This window comes from Cinclus cinclus, chromosome 9, assembly GCF_963662255.1.
Source record: "Cinclus cinclus chromosome 9, bCinCin1.1, whole genome shotgun sequence".
NCBI classification, from domain to species: Eukaryota; Metazoa; Chordata; class Aves; order Passeriformes; family Cinclidae; genus Cinclus; species Cinclus cinclus.
The window spans coordinates 19,904,703-19,917,460 of NC_085054.1; the positions used below are offsets into that span (position 1 = coordinate 19,904,703).

Sequence of the window (12,758 nt, forward strand, 5' to 3'; positions counted from 1 at the left end):
TTGGTGCTTGCTCACCCATCTTTCCACTCATGCATCAGTGGGGAGAGCCCCACAGAGCCCCCAGTCTGGGCAGTCACTGTCAGGGTGGAACTGGCCTTTCCCATTGCTCTGCAGCATGGATCTCCAGGGCAATTCCAAACCCAGAGTACTGCCTGCCTCATCTTTAGCAGTGACAAAATCACTAGTCAGACTACAGCAAAACTAACACAAACATCCTCTATCCATCTAACAACACAATTTCCTCAAACAGCCAGAAACTTGCAACCAAAGCTTACTGCCCAACTCTGAAATATGCAGGGCAAGATAAACAGCAGCAGAAAAAAAAACCCACTTCCCTGGAGAAAACATAGAAAGTAACTATTTTTTCCAAGCTTACACTTGTTTCAAATTTTTTCCAAGGTTTTCAGCTACAGAAATATTTTACTTGCTTGAAAGCAGGCAAATTTTAAAGAACAACCCTTTGCCCCAGTCCAACCGAAGGAATTAAGTAAGGGGGCTAATCCAGGCAATTATGTTCAAGGTAAATTATTTGACCTTGGACTGACAAGGTTTTAAAACCATTTTAGCAAACACAGCTAAATAATTCTTCTACCTTTGTTTACACAAAGCTGACTGGCTACAGCTTTCCTTGTAAATGAGGTGTTTTCCCAGGGGGAGAAAAATCTATACACAAAACAGCTTTAGGAATTTTTAATAAAGCTTTTCTCTGATAAGTAACAGTCCGCAACACAATCTTTCCTTTCACCTGTGATGCACCAGGGGATTACACTAAATACTTCATCTTTAAAAGAAGATTGTTTCTGCCTAGGCATCCCAGGGAAGGATGCCACATGTAGGAAAAACCCAACCTATGAAAACATCAAAAAAGCCTCAGAGGATTAAAGCCAGCGCTTGTTTGCTCTTTCCTAGGGAAATACATCAGTGTGCAAGAGATGCACATAGTTACATCAAAATAACAACACCAAAGCCAAGACTCTGCTCATCTCTGTGGGACCCAGGCAGCAGACAACCCTGCAGGGAGAGAGCCTTTGACTCCAACGCTGGAAACCCAGTTCTGATGAGGATCATGCAATTTTTGCTCTTAACTGTGGATGCATTTAAATCTCTCCCTCTTTTTTCCCATAGGGAAAAGAAAGGGAGCACGGACTCCTCCAGAAGCGGAGCAGATACCCTGCACACTCCAGCCCAGAAACCTTCCCCATTTTGGGGCAGCTTTCGCACCGCCACGACAACGGAGGGCACGAGCAAGGAGAGGCTCCTACCTGAGCAGAGGACTCCCTTGTACCTGGCACAGGAGAAGTCGTCGCACTCGCAGAAGGGCCCGTAGATGTTGCCGAACTCGCTCTCGTAGCAGAGGCACTGGTTGCAGCTGCACTCCCCTCTGCCGCTGCACAGGGGCTTGCCCTCGGCCTCGCGGCACAGCGCGTGGTGCAAGTCCCCGCTGGCTCCTTCCTCGCACTCGCAGCGAGCCCCCAGGTAGCCGGGGTGGCACTCGCAGAGCCCGCAGGTGTAGGTGCCGTTGCCGCTGCATTTGCCGCTGGCCGGCGCGGCGTGGCCGGTGCAGCCGCAGCGGCAGCTGTAGGTCACGGCCACCTCCAGCGTGTCCCGAAAGCCGGCCGGCTTGATGGTGAAAGTGTGGGACGTGTCCACGGCAGGGCAGCTCCGTGCCTCCACAGCCACCTCGAAGGAAACCTGGAGAGAGATGTAAAGTAACAAGCACGGCCCCAAAGCAGCTGTCAATGGTGTTCCCCAGCAGGGAAGAGCAAATGTCCTGAGGAAAATCCATGGAGCAATTCCTCGGAACAAGGCCCAGCTCAGCGTGTCAGAGCTTTGTTCCCAGGTGCGCAAAAAAGCCCCAAACAATTGCACGTCCAGCAAAGGCACCTGCAGCTCAATGCACCAACATCTGCCAGTCCCCTGAGGGGCTGGGCATCCAAAGCATTTTAAAACTCTCCGTTGTCAGCTGTTCACAGCAATTTCCCCCATCAGACACCACTGGTTTCTGTGAAGTGGGAAGGAACCCGCCTATTCCCATGAAATCCACAGGGCAAAACTCTAGCAAACAGCCCAGTTTTCATTTTCTATTAAAAATAGAAAACTCTCTCAAAACAAGCACTATCAAAGATCTCACTTGCACAGCAAAGAACCCAAGGTGCCTATAAGATTGTGGATTTAGAAGGTTTTATGGGACTCCTGTTTTGCATGTGGAAATGTGTATCAGCCCCAAACTCCCAAGCTTTTGGCATGCTGCTCACAGGCCGTTTTAAATAGATGCTTCTATCAAGCTTCGCTTCAGAAGACTTGTACACACCATTAAATGGTCACACATCACACCCCTACTCGTTTTATGTTGCTACAATCCAGTGTCAGGGATTTTCTCCTTGAGAAAACGAAGACCATACTTTGGTTGCTTGCTTGGCCCTTGATTTAATCCTGCTCTTTGTTAGGGCTGGCCAGCATTACCCAGAGCTGCCAGTTAGCAAGGAGGATTAACCTTATTCCAAGGAAATGAGACCCTTTCCTAGGCCTCAGGAAGGAATGCTTTCTCTCTGGGGACATTTGGGGGTCACCTCAAGCTCTCGCTGACTTCACTGTCCCACAAATCAAGGAGTGATGTGCAGATGAAGACTCAGCAACCAGCCCTGGCAGGAGAGCAGCACCCCCAGGAAACCTCCCTTGAACCCCTCCCATTCCCAAGGCCTGAAACAATTAGGATAGAAGCTCAAATTACAGAGGAGGAGATCAGAAAGCAAGCTAAGGGGATCAGGGTAATCCTGCTCCCTTTCACCTGCTGACACCCACAGCCCCAGGACTGAACTCTGGGTTCAGATTAGGGTCCAGTGCCAGCATTATCCTCTTTGCGGAAACTTTCTTAGCAGGAGTCAGATCTCGAGTCACATCTCGCGCCATGTGGAAGCAATGGGGCAGAAAGCAGCTGAAAAGATGAGGTGGAGGCACATGACCCCATGATCCTCTGGCACCTCTGCCTGTGCAGGCACCTCGACACTCAGGGTGCCCCTAAGATGGAGCAGTGCCAGTGCCAGCTCCCTGCTGCACTCACAGCTAGACCCTTTTATGGCACAAGCTGCAGCAGCTGGAGCAATCCCCCTGCTCCTGCCGAAGTTGGGAGCCCAGGATCAACCACCAGATTGACTCTGCTTCCTTGGGAGTTCAAGTTTTGCTGTAGGAACAAGAAGCTGCAGTGACTGCTTTTACCCAGTATCCAAGACCCAGTAAATTCAGTTTAAAAAGCAAGGCCACCTCCCTGTTTAACACCTCACATGATCCTTATTTGGCAGGGTAAAACTCCAGCTACTGTTGACTCTTTCAAACTATTTTTATATGCTACAGCACTGAGAGCTCTGGTATGTTTGCAGAGTCACTCTTCTCAAATAAGGCAATCAGGCTGCTAATGAACCCACACCAATGGCCTCAGACAGCAAAGGTCTGAAGAAAGGGAAGAGGTTCCCCACTGACCTGAGCCCTCCTGCCCTAGTCCTGCAGCCCAGCAACTCATTTATCTACATCAATACTCAATTCAAACAAGCAAAGCTTAGCTTCTTAGCTTTTTAAAAAGCAGAGGATGGATTATGCCATGTAAACATTTATTTCAGTCTGTGCTGCTATCCAATAACCTAGGAACAGAACACAGGAGAGGAGGGTTGCTGCCCATGGAATTTCACAGGTGAGAGTGTGATGTGAACATCTGTGATTAAGGGAAAAAAGCATTTTTGACTATTGCATCCTGCTGCCTGATCAGGACCTTTAGCTCAGTACTGTAGACAAGAGACCTGTATTCCCTCTTTCCTCACAGCTTACCTTGGACTGACCTGCACTACTAGAAGTAGCTCTGCTAGAACTACTTCTAGCAGAGCCATTCTCTGTGGGTTTCTATAGCATCATGAGGAAAGCAGAGGAAAATGAGCAAAACTCTGTTTTATTGCCCAGGATCAATCATCAACCAAGGGAAGCAGGTGAAACAGCCTCTCCGGGGAACAGATTGAAATGCAGACTCACCGTGTCTCCAATTTTGAGATCCCCACACTTCCTGAGCCCAGGATAGGACAACCCATCCTGGCATGTGGCAGTGAAGGTCAAGCCAATGTCCTCAGGGCTGTCCCAGACTGTGAGCTCCACCTTGGAACGAATACTCTGGAAACACAATGGGAAAGCAAGCCATCAAGCTCCCAAAGACAGAAGGGAGGTTTCTGCTTTGGTCTCTTCTCCTGGTGTTTCCAGAGGTTGGGTAGGACATCTCTGCACCTATATGAAAAAAAATCACCCCTGCACACACCTTGACATTTGAGTTTGACTCAACCAGCACAGAAGACTTCTGATGATCACAACTAGATTTACAGGGAGCTGCCTGCCACCCCTGCAGGTGGCTTATGCCCTCTAGGATAGGTGTAATGGACAGTGCAGCCAGTGCTGGAAACATACGGGTCCACAAGAAAAAGAAGAAAACCTTCTCAACCACAAACAAAATATCTCTGAATTGAAGGTCAGAGCTTTCAGTACACATCTGCACCTTCTCCTCCCCATAAACCAGCTCCTGATCAAAGTGCAAAGCCTGATTCTCCACTGGCAGCTGTTCTACAATGTCTGTTGTGCAGCACAGGGATGTGAAACTGCACTAATGCTGTCCTGCTTTCTTCCTTTCACCCAACTGGTCAGAAAAATGTATTCTCTCTCTTAGAAGAAAAAGCTGAACAAAATGTACCCTTCCATAAGTGTCAGCTGGAAAAAGCACCATGGGAAAAAATTGTTGAAAAATCTCTTTCTTTGAAAAAATTTTTAAAAGTGAAGAGCATTTTCCATCTGTGAGGTTCTGGTGTGCTTCTACCCCTTTCTTCTGCTTCTCAACTCTCTACCCTGCTGCATACACAGACTTTTTAAGTCACAACAAAATGAAGTTTATAAATATTAATTCAGAATGACATTGTTTTGTTTAATTCTTCCAATGGCTGGAAGTGATTTTTATACCAGTGGTGTCCAAAAACGACAAAGTTTTTCAAAATGGAGCTTTTTGTACAAATATGCTTGTTATCCAAAGCCAGCTTCCAGCTCCATCCCTCTTCCCCCTGCCCTCACCAAAGAGGTCAGATTAAGGAAAAGTGCTAATTCAGACCTCTTGCCAGTACATGTGATGACAAAAGCAAGGTTCACACGCCAGCAAAGGGCCAATGCTTCTAGAAATGGACAGTAAATAAATGAGTTTTGGCTGGGTGAATCTAAACAGTCCTTGAGGAAAGAAAGGAATCATTTGCCATCTCTCTACTCTCTATAGTAACAGAGAAGCCGTTCATGGGGTAGCAGCTGGGACCATACGGAGCATCCATTGCCTGTGGGCTGAACGCTGTGTGTGCCAATTGCCAATTAATTTATGGACACTGCTCTACCCCAAATCATCCTGCAGAAATTAGATGCCACGCTGATATGCTCCCCTGTCTTCTTTCCCAGAGCATCCCATTGGTAGCATGGCAGAAAACAGGACACCATGCCAGGCCTCAGTATGACCCTGTACAGCCTCATCCTATGTTCCTACACAGGTGCAAAGTCCTTTTATCAGCCCTGTATAGTCATGCTGTTTCCCTAAATGCAGTGCCATTATGGTCAGCCCCTCAGCACTGTTACACACCAGTGTCTTCTGACACCACCACAGCCACTACAGAGGGCAACTGGTGGTTGCAACAAGAAACACTCCCACAACCTGCCTGGATTTGGTTTAGGAAAGTGCTTCTTAAAATAGCATACCATTTGCTCTCATGAGTCCAAACCCAGCCCTGTGTCTGGGCACAGTCTCCCATGAGCTTCCCATCTCCCAGGTATGTTGAGATTTGGGGGAAGGGCAGGGAGAAAGTAGTCCTTGTTCTCTTTTGCTTCACACCTGGCGGGATGAGGGAGAGGGGGCAGCATGTTGGGCAAGTGAGAAAGGAGATGAAGAGATGGGGAAAAGCAATCCTGAGGATAACGTAAGCCCTGAGCAAGTCTGATGTGTGCATCAGTGAGGGGAAGCCAGTGAGAGAGGACCAGAGATGGAGAAAACACTGAAGGGGAGGGACTGAGCCCAGGCCCAGAACATCAGCGACTGCCACCCCGCAGGAGAAGACAGTCCCTGTTGCAGATGAAGGATTTCTCCAGGCTCAGACTTTTCTTTTCACAGGGAATAAAAAAAACATTCACTCCCATTTGGGAAACAGAATTTTAGCCATCTCCCTCAGTGAGAATTTTCTCCATCATTTCAGGAAGAAAACAAATCTACGGAGAGGAGACGGGCTGGGTGGGTGCCAGGTTTCCAGTGGCCCTGGGCTGACCATGGCACAGGCAGAGCTGCCAGCTCCCTACAGCACTCCTGAGGGTCCCAGCCCACACCCATCACCCAGCTGAGCAGGCAAGAAACTAACCCCAGTCTCAGCAGCCAGTCTACCCACAGAGCTCATTCCATGGGGCTCCTTGGTCTAAGCATCCAATGGTTTCCAGCCAGCTGTGCTGGAAAGCTCACGCGCAAAGAGGAGGGAGCAGTGGTACAGCCACAGGATTCCCAGTGGTTTTCATCAGCTTGTATTGATATCCAAAGGCTTGAGGGGTGGTGAAAGACCTGACTCATAAGAATTCAGAGAGAAGTCAACACAAATGTTGACACCAACTATGCTGTGAACATGCAATTTAGCTGCTTCAAACTGATCTGCTCCCCTGATCTCCCTGGAGATGGACAACATCAGGTCAGAAGTGCAACTCCAGGTCCCTTGCTGTCCTCCTCACTGTGGCAGGGCAGGCTGCACTGGCAATGCCACAGAGGCAGGGCTCCTTTGGGAGCATGGTGGTACTCACAGGGTGCTGAAAACCAATGTGGGCTGCACAGACAGCAACTCAAGGATGCGACCTAATCTGGACCTGGTCCCATCCTTGAGAGACCTCTGAACATCAGATAACAAAGAAATAATCTATTTTACCAACTGGTAGGGTGCTCTGAGAGAGATCTGTCTTAGATGGGGGCTGTGTTCTGTGGGTAATTCTGCACATAAGAGACATGAGGTGAAATTTCTGCTGTCCCACAGGCTCTCTTGGGTATCCGTGCTTCTTGTCCTCCTCACACACCTTGTTTCCCTCTCCAGGGTGGACATCCTAGCTCCAGCAGTGTGGAGGGGACAGGGGAGGGAGGCAGCCAAGCCAGGTGGAGCTCACTGAGGAGAGCTGAGATGGCCAAGCTCTCATCACTTCTCACTTCAGCAGCTGTGGCATTAAAATGCACTTACGTTGTAGGCTTTGACGATCAGCTCAATAATATTCTTGGAATCTTTGTGCAAAATTTCCACCGTTGTTCCAGGGATCAAAGTGGTAAAGTTCTTCAAAAAATAAATAAAAATAAAGAAAAATTAAAATGTTGAGGCACAGAGAGGAAAGCAGAGGACGAGGAGGGATTGACCCCATGGCAGGGACACAGGCCACACACACTGCCCCATCACCGAGTGGTATGGTTAGGCTCCCATTAATGTGGGGCTTTTAAAAGTAAACCATTGCTAATGAAGCATGTCAAATATTAAACAAAGCTCACGGACATGGGACAGGGACAAACATACTTGTCTCTGCTGCTAGAGGGGGCAAGACCCAGCCTCTGTGCACTCGGGAAAGCTGGCACTGCAGGGAGGGAAGGAAGGGCTGGATCCCGACTTCCCTCACAACCCTGAGCATCCCCAAGAGAGGAGGTGGAGAACAAGCTCAGCCCTCCCACTCCCCATGGGCGAACAGCAGCATCCTGACCATAGCAACACGGCTGCTTGTTGTTCTTGCGTGAGCCTCGAGGGCCTCGGCAGAGTTTTCCAAAAGCAGCCCCGCCTGAAACACCAGCCCTGCATCCGCAGAGCAGTGAAAACCCACAGGGCAGCCCCAGACACACACTGGTCTTTGTGCCTTGGGTCAACTTTCCTTTAGGAGGGCAGTGCAGGAATGGCAGGAGAGTTCAAATCATCTGTGGCACATCAGGGCCCTGGATTCTGTGATGGAAAAACACAGCTGGGCAGGGATGCTGTGCATGATTAGGTAATGGGATTAAGTCACTGCAGAATGGGCCGAGCAGGTTTCTGCTCTCTGGCACGCTGCACGCTGGCAGCCGTCCGAACATCCAGATTAACATGGAGTCTATTTTAGCTCTTCACATGCTCACTAACACATATAGGTCTGCTTGCTCTAAGAAGCTTTAGTGCTTTTTGCTGAAAGGACTAGCAGGGCTGAGCCTTGCCTGCCTGCACTGGGCAGCCTGTGGCCACACGCATGCCACATGCACACACGTGTTTTATCACCACACACACACACATGCGTGTTTTATCACCGCGCGCACAGGTGTGTTTTATCACCGTGCACCCGCGCGTGCTTCATCACTGCGCGCGCACACACGCGCGTGCTTCATCACTGCGCGCACACGTGTTTTGTCACCGCACACACACACGCGTGTGTTTTATCACCAAACACACACGCGTGTGTTTTATCACCGCGCACACACGCACATGCGTGTTTTATCACAGCACACACACGTGTGTTTTATCACCACACACACACACGTGTTTGCAGCTGCCTCTGCTCCCCAGGGCCTCAAGAGACGTTTCAATCTCCCCCCAGCCCAGGCAACTCCGCAGCACTTACCTTGTACAGGATGTAATGACTTTTTGTGACAGCGAAAATCAGGTGGATGTTGTTTTCAGCAAGTTTCTCCCCAAGAAGTGCCAGGGAAGGATAATCCTTAGGGTTAAAAAACAGGCAGAAAGACCGGTGGGTAACACAGAAACAAAGACTAATTTCATTGCTCTTCTCGTCCCAACAGCAAAATTCATTCCAGACACATGGTGTGTTTTGTTGTGGGATGAAGTCCCTGAGGTACCAGTACAATCCCAACTGAAATAGTAGAAATCTGTTAAATATTTCTACTGCACTCCTCACAAGACTACATGACTGACAACACCGCTAGCTACAGCAATACCCAAAACACAGGGTTTATTTCTTTCCTCTTTCTATTTTGCCACCAGCCGACGCACATGTGCTAAGTGGCTGCTACCTCAAGGGGTGGGAGGCAGGGAGATCTACAACTGCAGAAAGTGAAAATGTATCAATTTTTTTTCTCCCAAAGCATCCATTGCCTGCTCTTTCTGCTTACCACAAGGAGATTACAATAAACTCTAATTCTGCAGATTTCTCAGAGAGGATGGCAGGGAGACACTGCTCTAGCAACAAAATAACAAACCAGGGCTCAGTTAAGAGACCAGCTTGAGTTTAAAACACCCGCCTGCTTCTGAAGTGCTGTCCTCAGAAGAAAACGTCTCATTGACTTGAAGACTGGAAGGCTGGTTGAGAGCCTCTGAGATTCAAACATGGAAACACCAAGGCAGTGTCCCCATGTCAGCTCCCAGCACCAGCTGCACATAAGGGAGCCAGTTCAGGGACTGTGCTGCCTTACATATACATCCACTTGGTAGGATTGCACAGGGGGTTCCACTGGAGAGCCCAGCTTCTGACCTTAACACTGCCACCCAGATCCCCCTCCCCTCACAGGGCGACGTTCAGGAACAAAATAATTAGTGTAATTATAATTACACTATATTTATAATTACGTAATAACATATCATGTATATACATGTATATTTACATACATGTATAATTACATAATTAGTGTATGTGATCTGCTGAATAAAGCACCATTCTGCAGAAGGATGGGATAATGAAGCGGCAGGCAAGTGTTCATTCATCCCAGAAGTTTTCTCCACTGACTTCAATTTTTAAAAAGGGCTATTTTGCCTGTTTATTACCAAGACTTATGTTAGTGTTGTGCTAAAAGGTTGTGAAGAAAAGGAGCATTCTGATGTACTTGCTAGTGTAGCCACATCAAGGTAGATACACCCTCCTCAGGAAGGGTCCTCTGGACAGTCCTCAGACTCCACCCTCCCCAGACATATTTTAGAAAAGGGATGACATATTCTGTGTTTCCTCTACACTTTGCAGGCAAAACGTAATGCTCTTCAGGACACCAAGTTACTTCTCCATCCATTACAATGAGCTTTGAAGGACCTCACTAAGAAACCAGCTTCTTTATGAACATCACAGAGGCATTCACTATGGGGGAATGCCTAAGGGAAGAGCAAATTTTATTTGCAAATTGCAGAAGCTGGGTTAAACCGGGCACTGCATTTGCCAAAAGCTGCTGGAGGAGGGGCTGGCTGGTCTCCAGAAAGGTCCACCAACCCTGGAGGTCTCTGGGCCCTGGGCCCCGTGCCGCACTCACCAGCTGGCTGGACGCGCTGTACTCGTTGGCTTCATTCAGATGGCACTGGCCATCGTGGGGCTGCACCAGCCCCCCCAGCTTCCCATCCAGGGCTATGTGGGGCACATCGTCCGTGGTGAAGACCAGCAGGTGAGACGCCTCCTTACGCCAGCCAATCTTCTCCTGGGGGAAAGCAAACCCTGTGAGACAGCAGCCTTGACAGCCCTGCCAAGCTTCACCCCTCTCCCTGCATGTGGTCCCAGCCATGTGCCTGGCCAGCAGCAGACTCATTAGCATTAATTAGGAGAGTACCATGCTCCTGTCCACCCATCCCTGGTACGAAAACAAAATGTCAGGCGTCCATCCAGCATTTTCCAGCATCTCCTTCCAACACACTTAATTTAAAAGGCATGAGGAGGTATGCTGACTGTCCACCAGACCTCTACCCAGATCCAGAAGTAAGAATTTCAGCCGCTTTTACAGCCAAAGGAGACCTGCCAACTTCCTCCACACACATTTAATCTGACCTTGTTTCCTCAGCTCTGTGGAGCAGCCAACACAACAGCAAGAGCTGCAGTGTCCCCACTCAGCATTTTCATTACTGCCTGCTCATAAAGGCTGTTTCTGAGCTGTGATGGACAGTGAGGACCCTGCCTGAGGGGACTGGCTTTGGTGCACCCACGTTCATGCCTAGGCACTCTGCCCTGATTTCCTTCTGCACACATCTCCTGGAAGCAATGGTGCCTCTGCTGTAACTCTACACATGCCCCAAGCAGCTCCATCCCCCTGCACCACAGCCCAGGAGGGCAGGGGTACCCACAGCCAGAGCAGAGCATGGACATTCGGCATTGCTGCTGCCACTGATCCCACACAACCAATCTGCACAGTGCTGCTCTGAGAAATTTCTGCCAATTTAAAAACGTAGTGATGTCAAGACATGATGTAGCAGTCCCTACGAAAGCACTGAGGTGTCAAGCACAGCACATGAAGTGTCCTCTGACCTTCCCTTGGTCCCTCTGTGCAAGGACCAGACATTAGCACTGTATTTGCATTAAGACAGATATAAGGACAGATTTTTTTCAAGTAAAGGGATAAGATCTAGATTACAAACATTTCCATCCCATGGAACTTCCCTAGGTTTCTAAGTTTTCATCAGCCCGAGAAGCAGATCTGTGCATATAACAGCATACTGAAGCACTTGCAATGGAAGTGGAAGGAAACAGAGGTGCCCAAAGCAAATTTTATGCAAACTATAGTGCTGCAGCAAACCCCATCTGCTCAGTGGCTGCTCCTGCTGCCAGGTCACTGCCAAGCAGTGGGCAGGGGTCCTGCTACTGAACACAGCAGGGAGATCCTGCCACGGCACAGACTGAAGGCAGAAAGTCCCACTGTCCAGAACTTCCCCTTGGGCTGGCCACAATGACTATCTGCCAGCAAAGACAGCCCCACACCTTCCCTGCCCACATACCTTCAGCATTCCCCTCCCTCCAGACCCTGGCTCAGAGTACCACCACACAAATCCTTTGGGAAGGCACAAGAGAAAAGCTGGTAGGAGCTCATTGATGGGAACATGGTGCAGATGGAGATACCCAACTCCTCCAGAGCATATCTAGCAAAACCCAAACCCTGCCCTGTTTACAGGAAGATGCAGGCCCTTTCCATGGAAAGCACTGGCGTGGGCAGGCAGAAGAGCAGAGCAGGCAGAAGGGTGCAGAATCACGTGTGCCAACACAATCTTCACCTCCAAATGTGAGTCATAGCCCAAAGCCTGCTGATCTTTCCAAAAAATATAACTCTTGCTTCAGTGACACTATTCCAGAGTAGATTCCTTTTTCCTTCCAATTACAAAAGGTTTATTTTCTTTATTGATGTTTTAAAGATCCCCATGATGAATATAAGGCTGTAGGAAGAAATTTTTGGCAACACACATCCTTTACCATGCACCGGCACATTATAGTCCAGCTCAGGAAGCAATAAGGACTTTTTTGCTCTGGGAAGCAGGATTCATTCCACTGAAGTTACCCCACTGGACAAAAGGCCAAAACTTCATGCCAAAATATAACTTCTTAAGAACTCAACCCAAAAGTGATTACAGCTCTAATAATGCAAGAGGCAGTTTTCAGTCTACTCAGCCACCAGACAGAAGCCCATCCAATTCACTTTTCTTTGAGTATCCAAAGCTGATTTCTTTTTAAATGATTAAGGCCAAGAAACTTCCAAAGAGATTAGAAGGATTAGTCTGAGTTTCATTTCCTTAGAATCTGCTGCACACAAAGAAAAGGAACTCCAAGCAGCAGTTAAAAAGTCACTTCAGGGGTGCTGGTGCTGGTCACCTGCCTGCTAAGCCCACCTTTAAATCATGGGTTAAGCATTCCTTTGCAGACAAACTCTCCATGACTCTGATACAATTTCCGACATAAACAGTATCAAAACTTCTGTGGCAGCCTTGGGAGCTGCCAGCTCAGGAACTCACTCCCAAAAGCAATGAGCACCCACAGTCCCAGTGCCA

At 48.7% G+C, this 12,758-nt stretch overlaps 1 protein-coding gene across 1 annotated transcript in view; it reads right to left on the minus strand.

The window, feature by feature from the left end:
- Positions 1-12,758, minus strand: part of ITGB5 (integrin subunit beta 5) — a 56,197-nt gene that overhangs the window by 20,488 nt on the left and 22,951 nt on the right. The window contains exons 6-10 of the mRNA XM_062498101.1: positions 10,271-10,432; positions 8,641-8,736; positions 7,257-7,346; positions 4,018-4,152; positions 1,263-1,692 (exon numbers count right to left, since the gene is read on the minus strand). Coding sequence (XP_062354085.1) covers positions 1,263-1,692; positions 4,018-4,152; positions 7,257-7,346; positions 8,641-8,736; positions 10,271-10,432 — 913 coding nt within the window. The remainder of the gene's footprint in view (positions 1-1,262; positions 1,693-4,017; positions 4,153-7,256; positions 7,347-8,640; positions 8,737-10,270; positions 10,433-12,758) is intronic.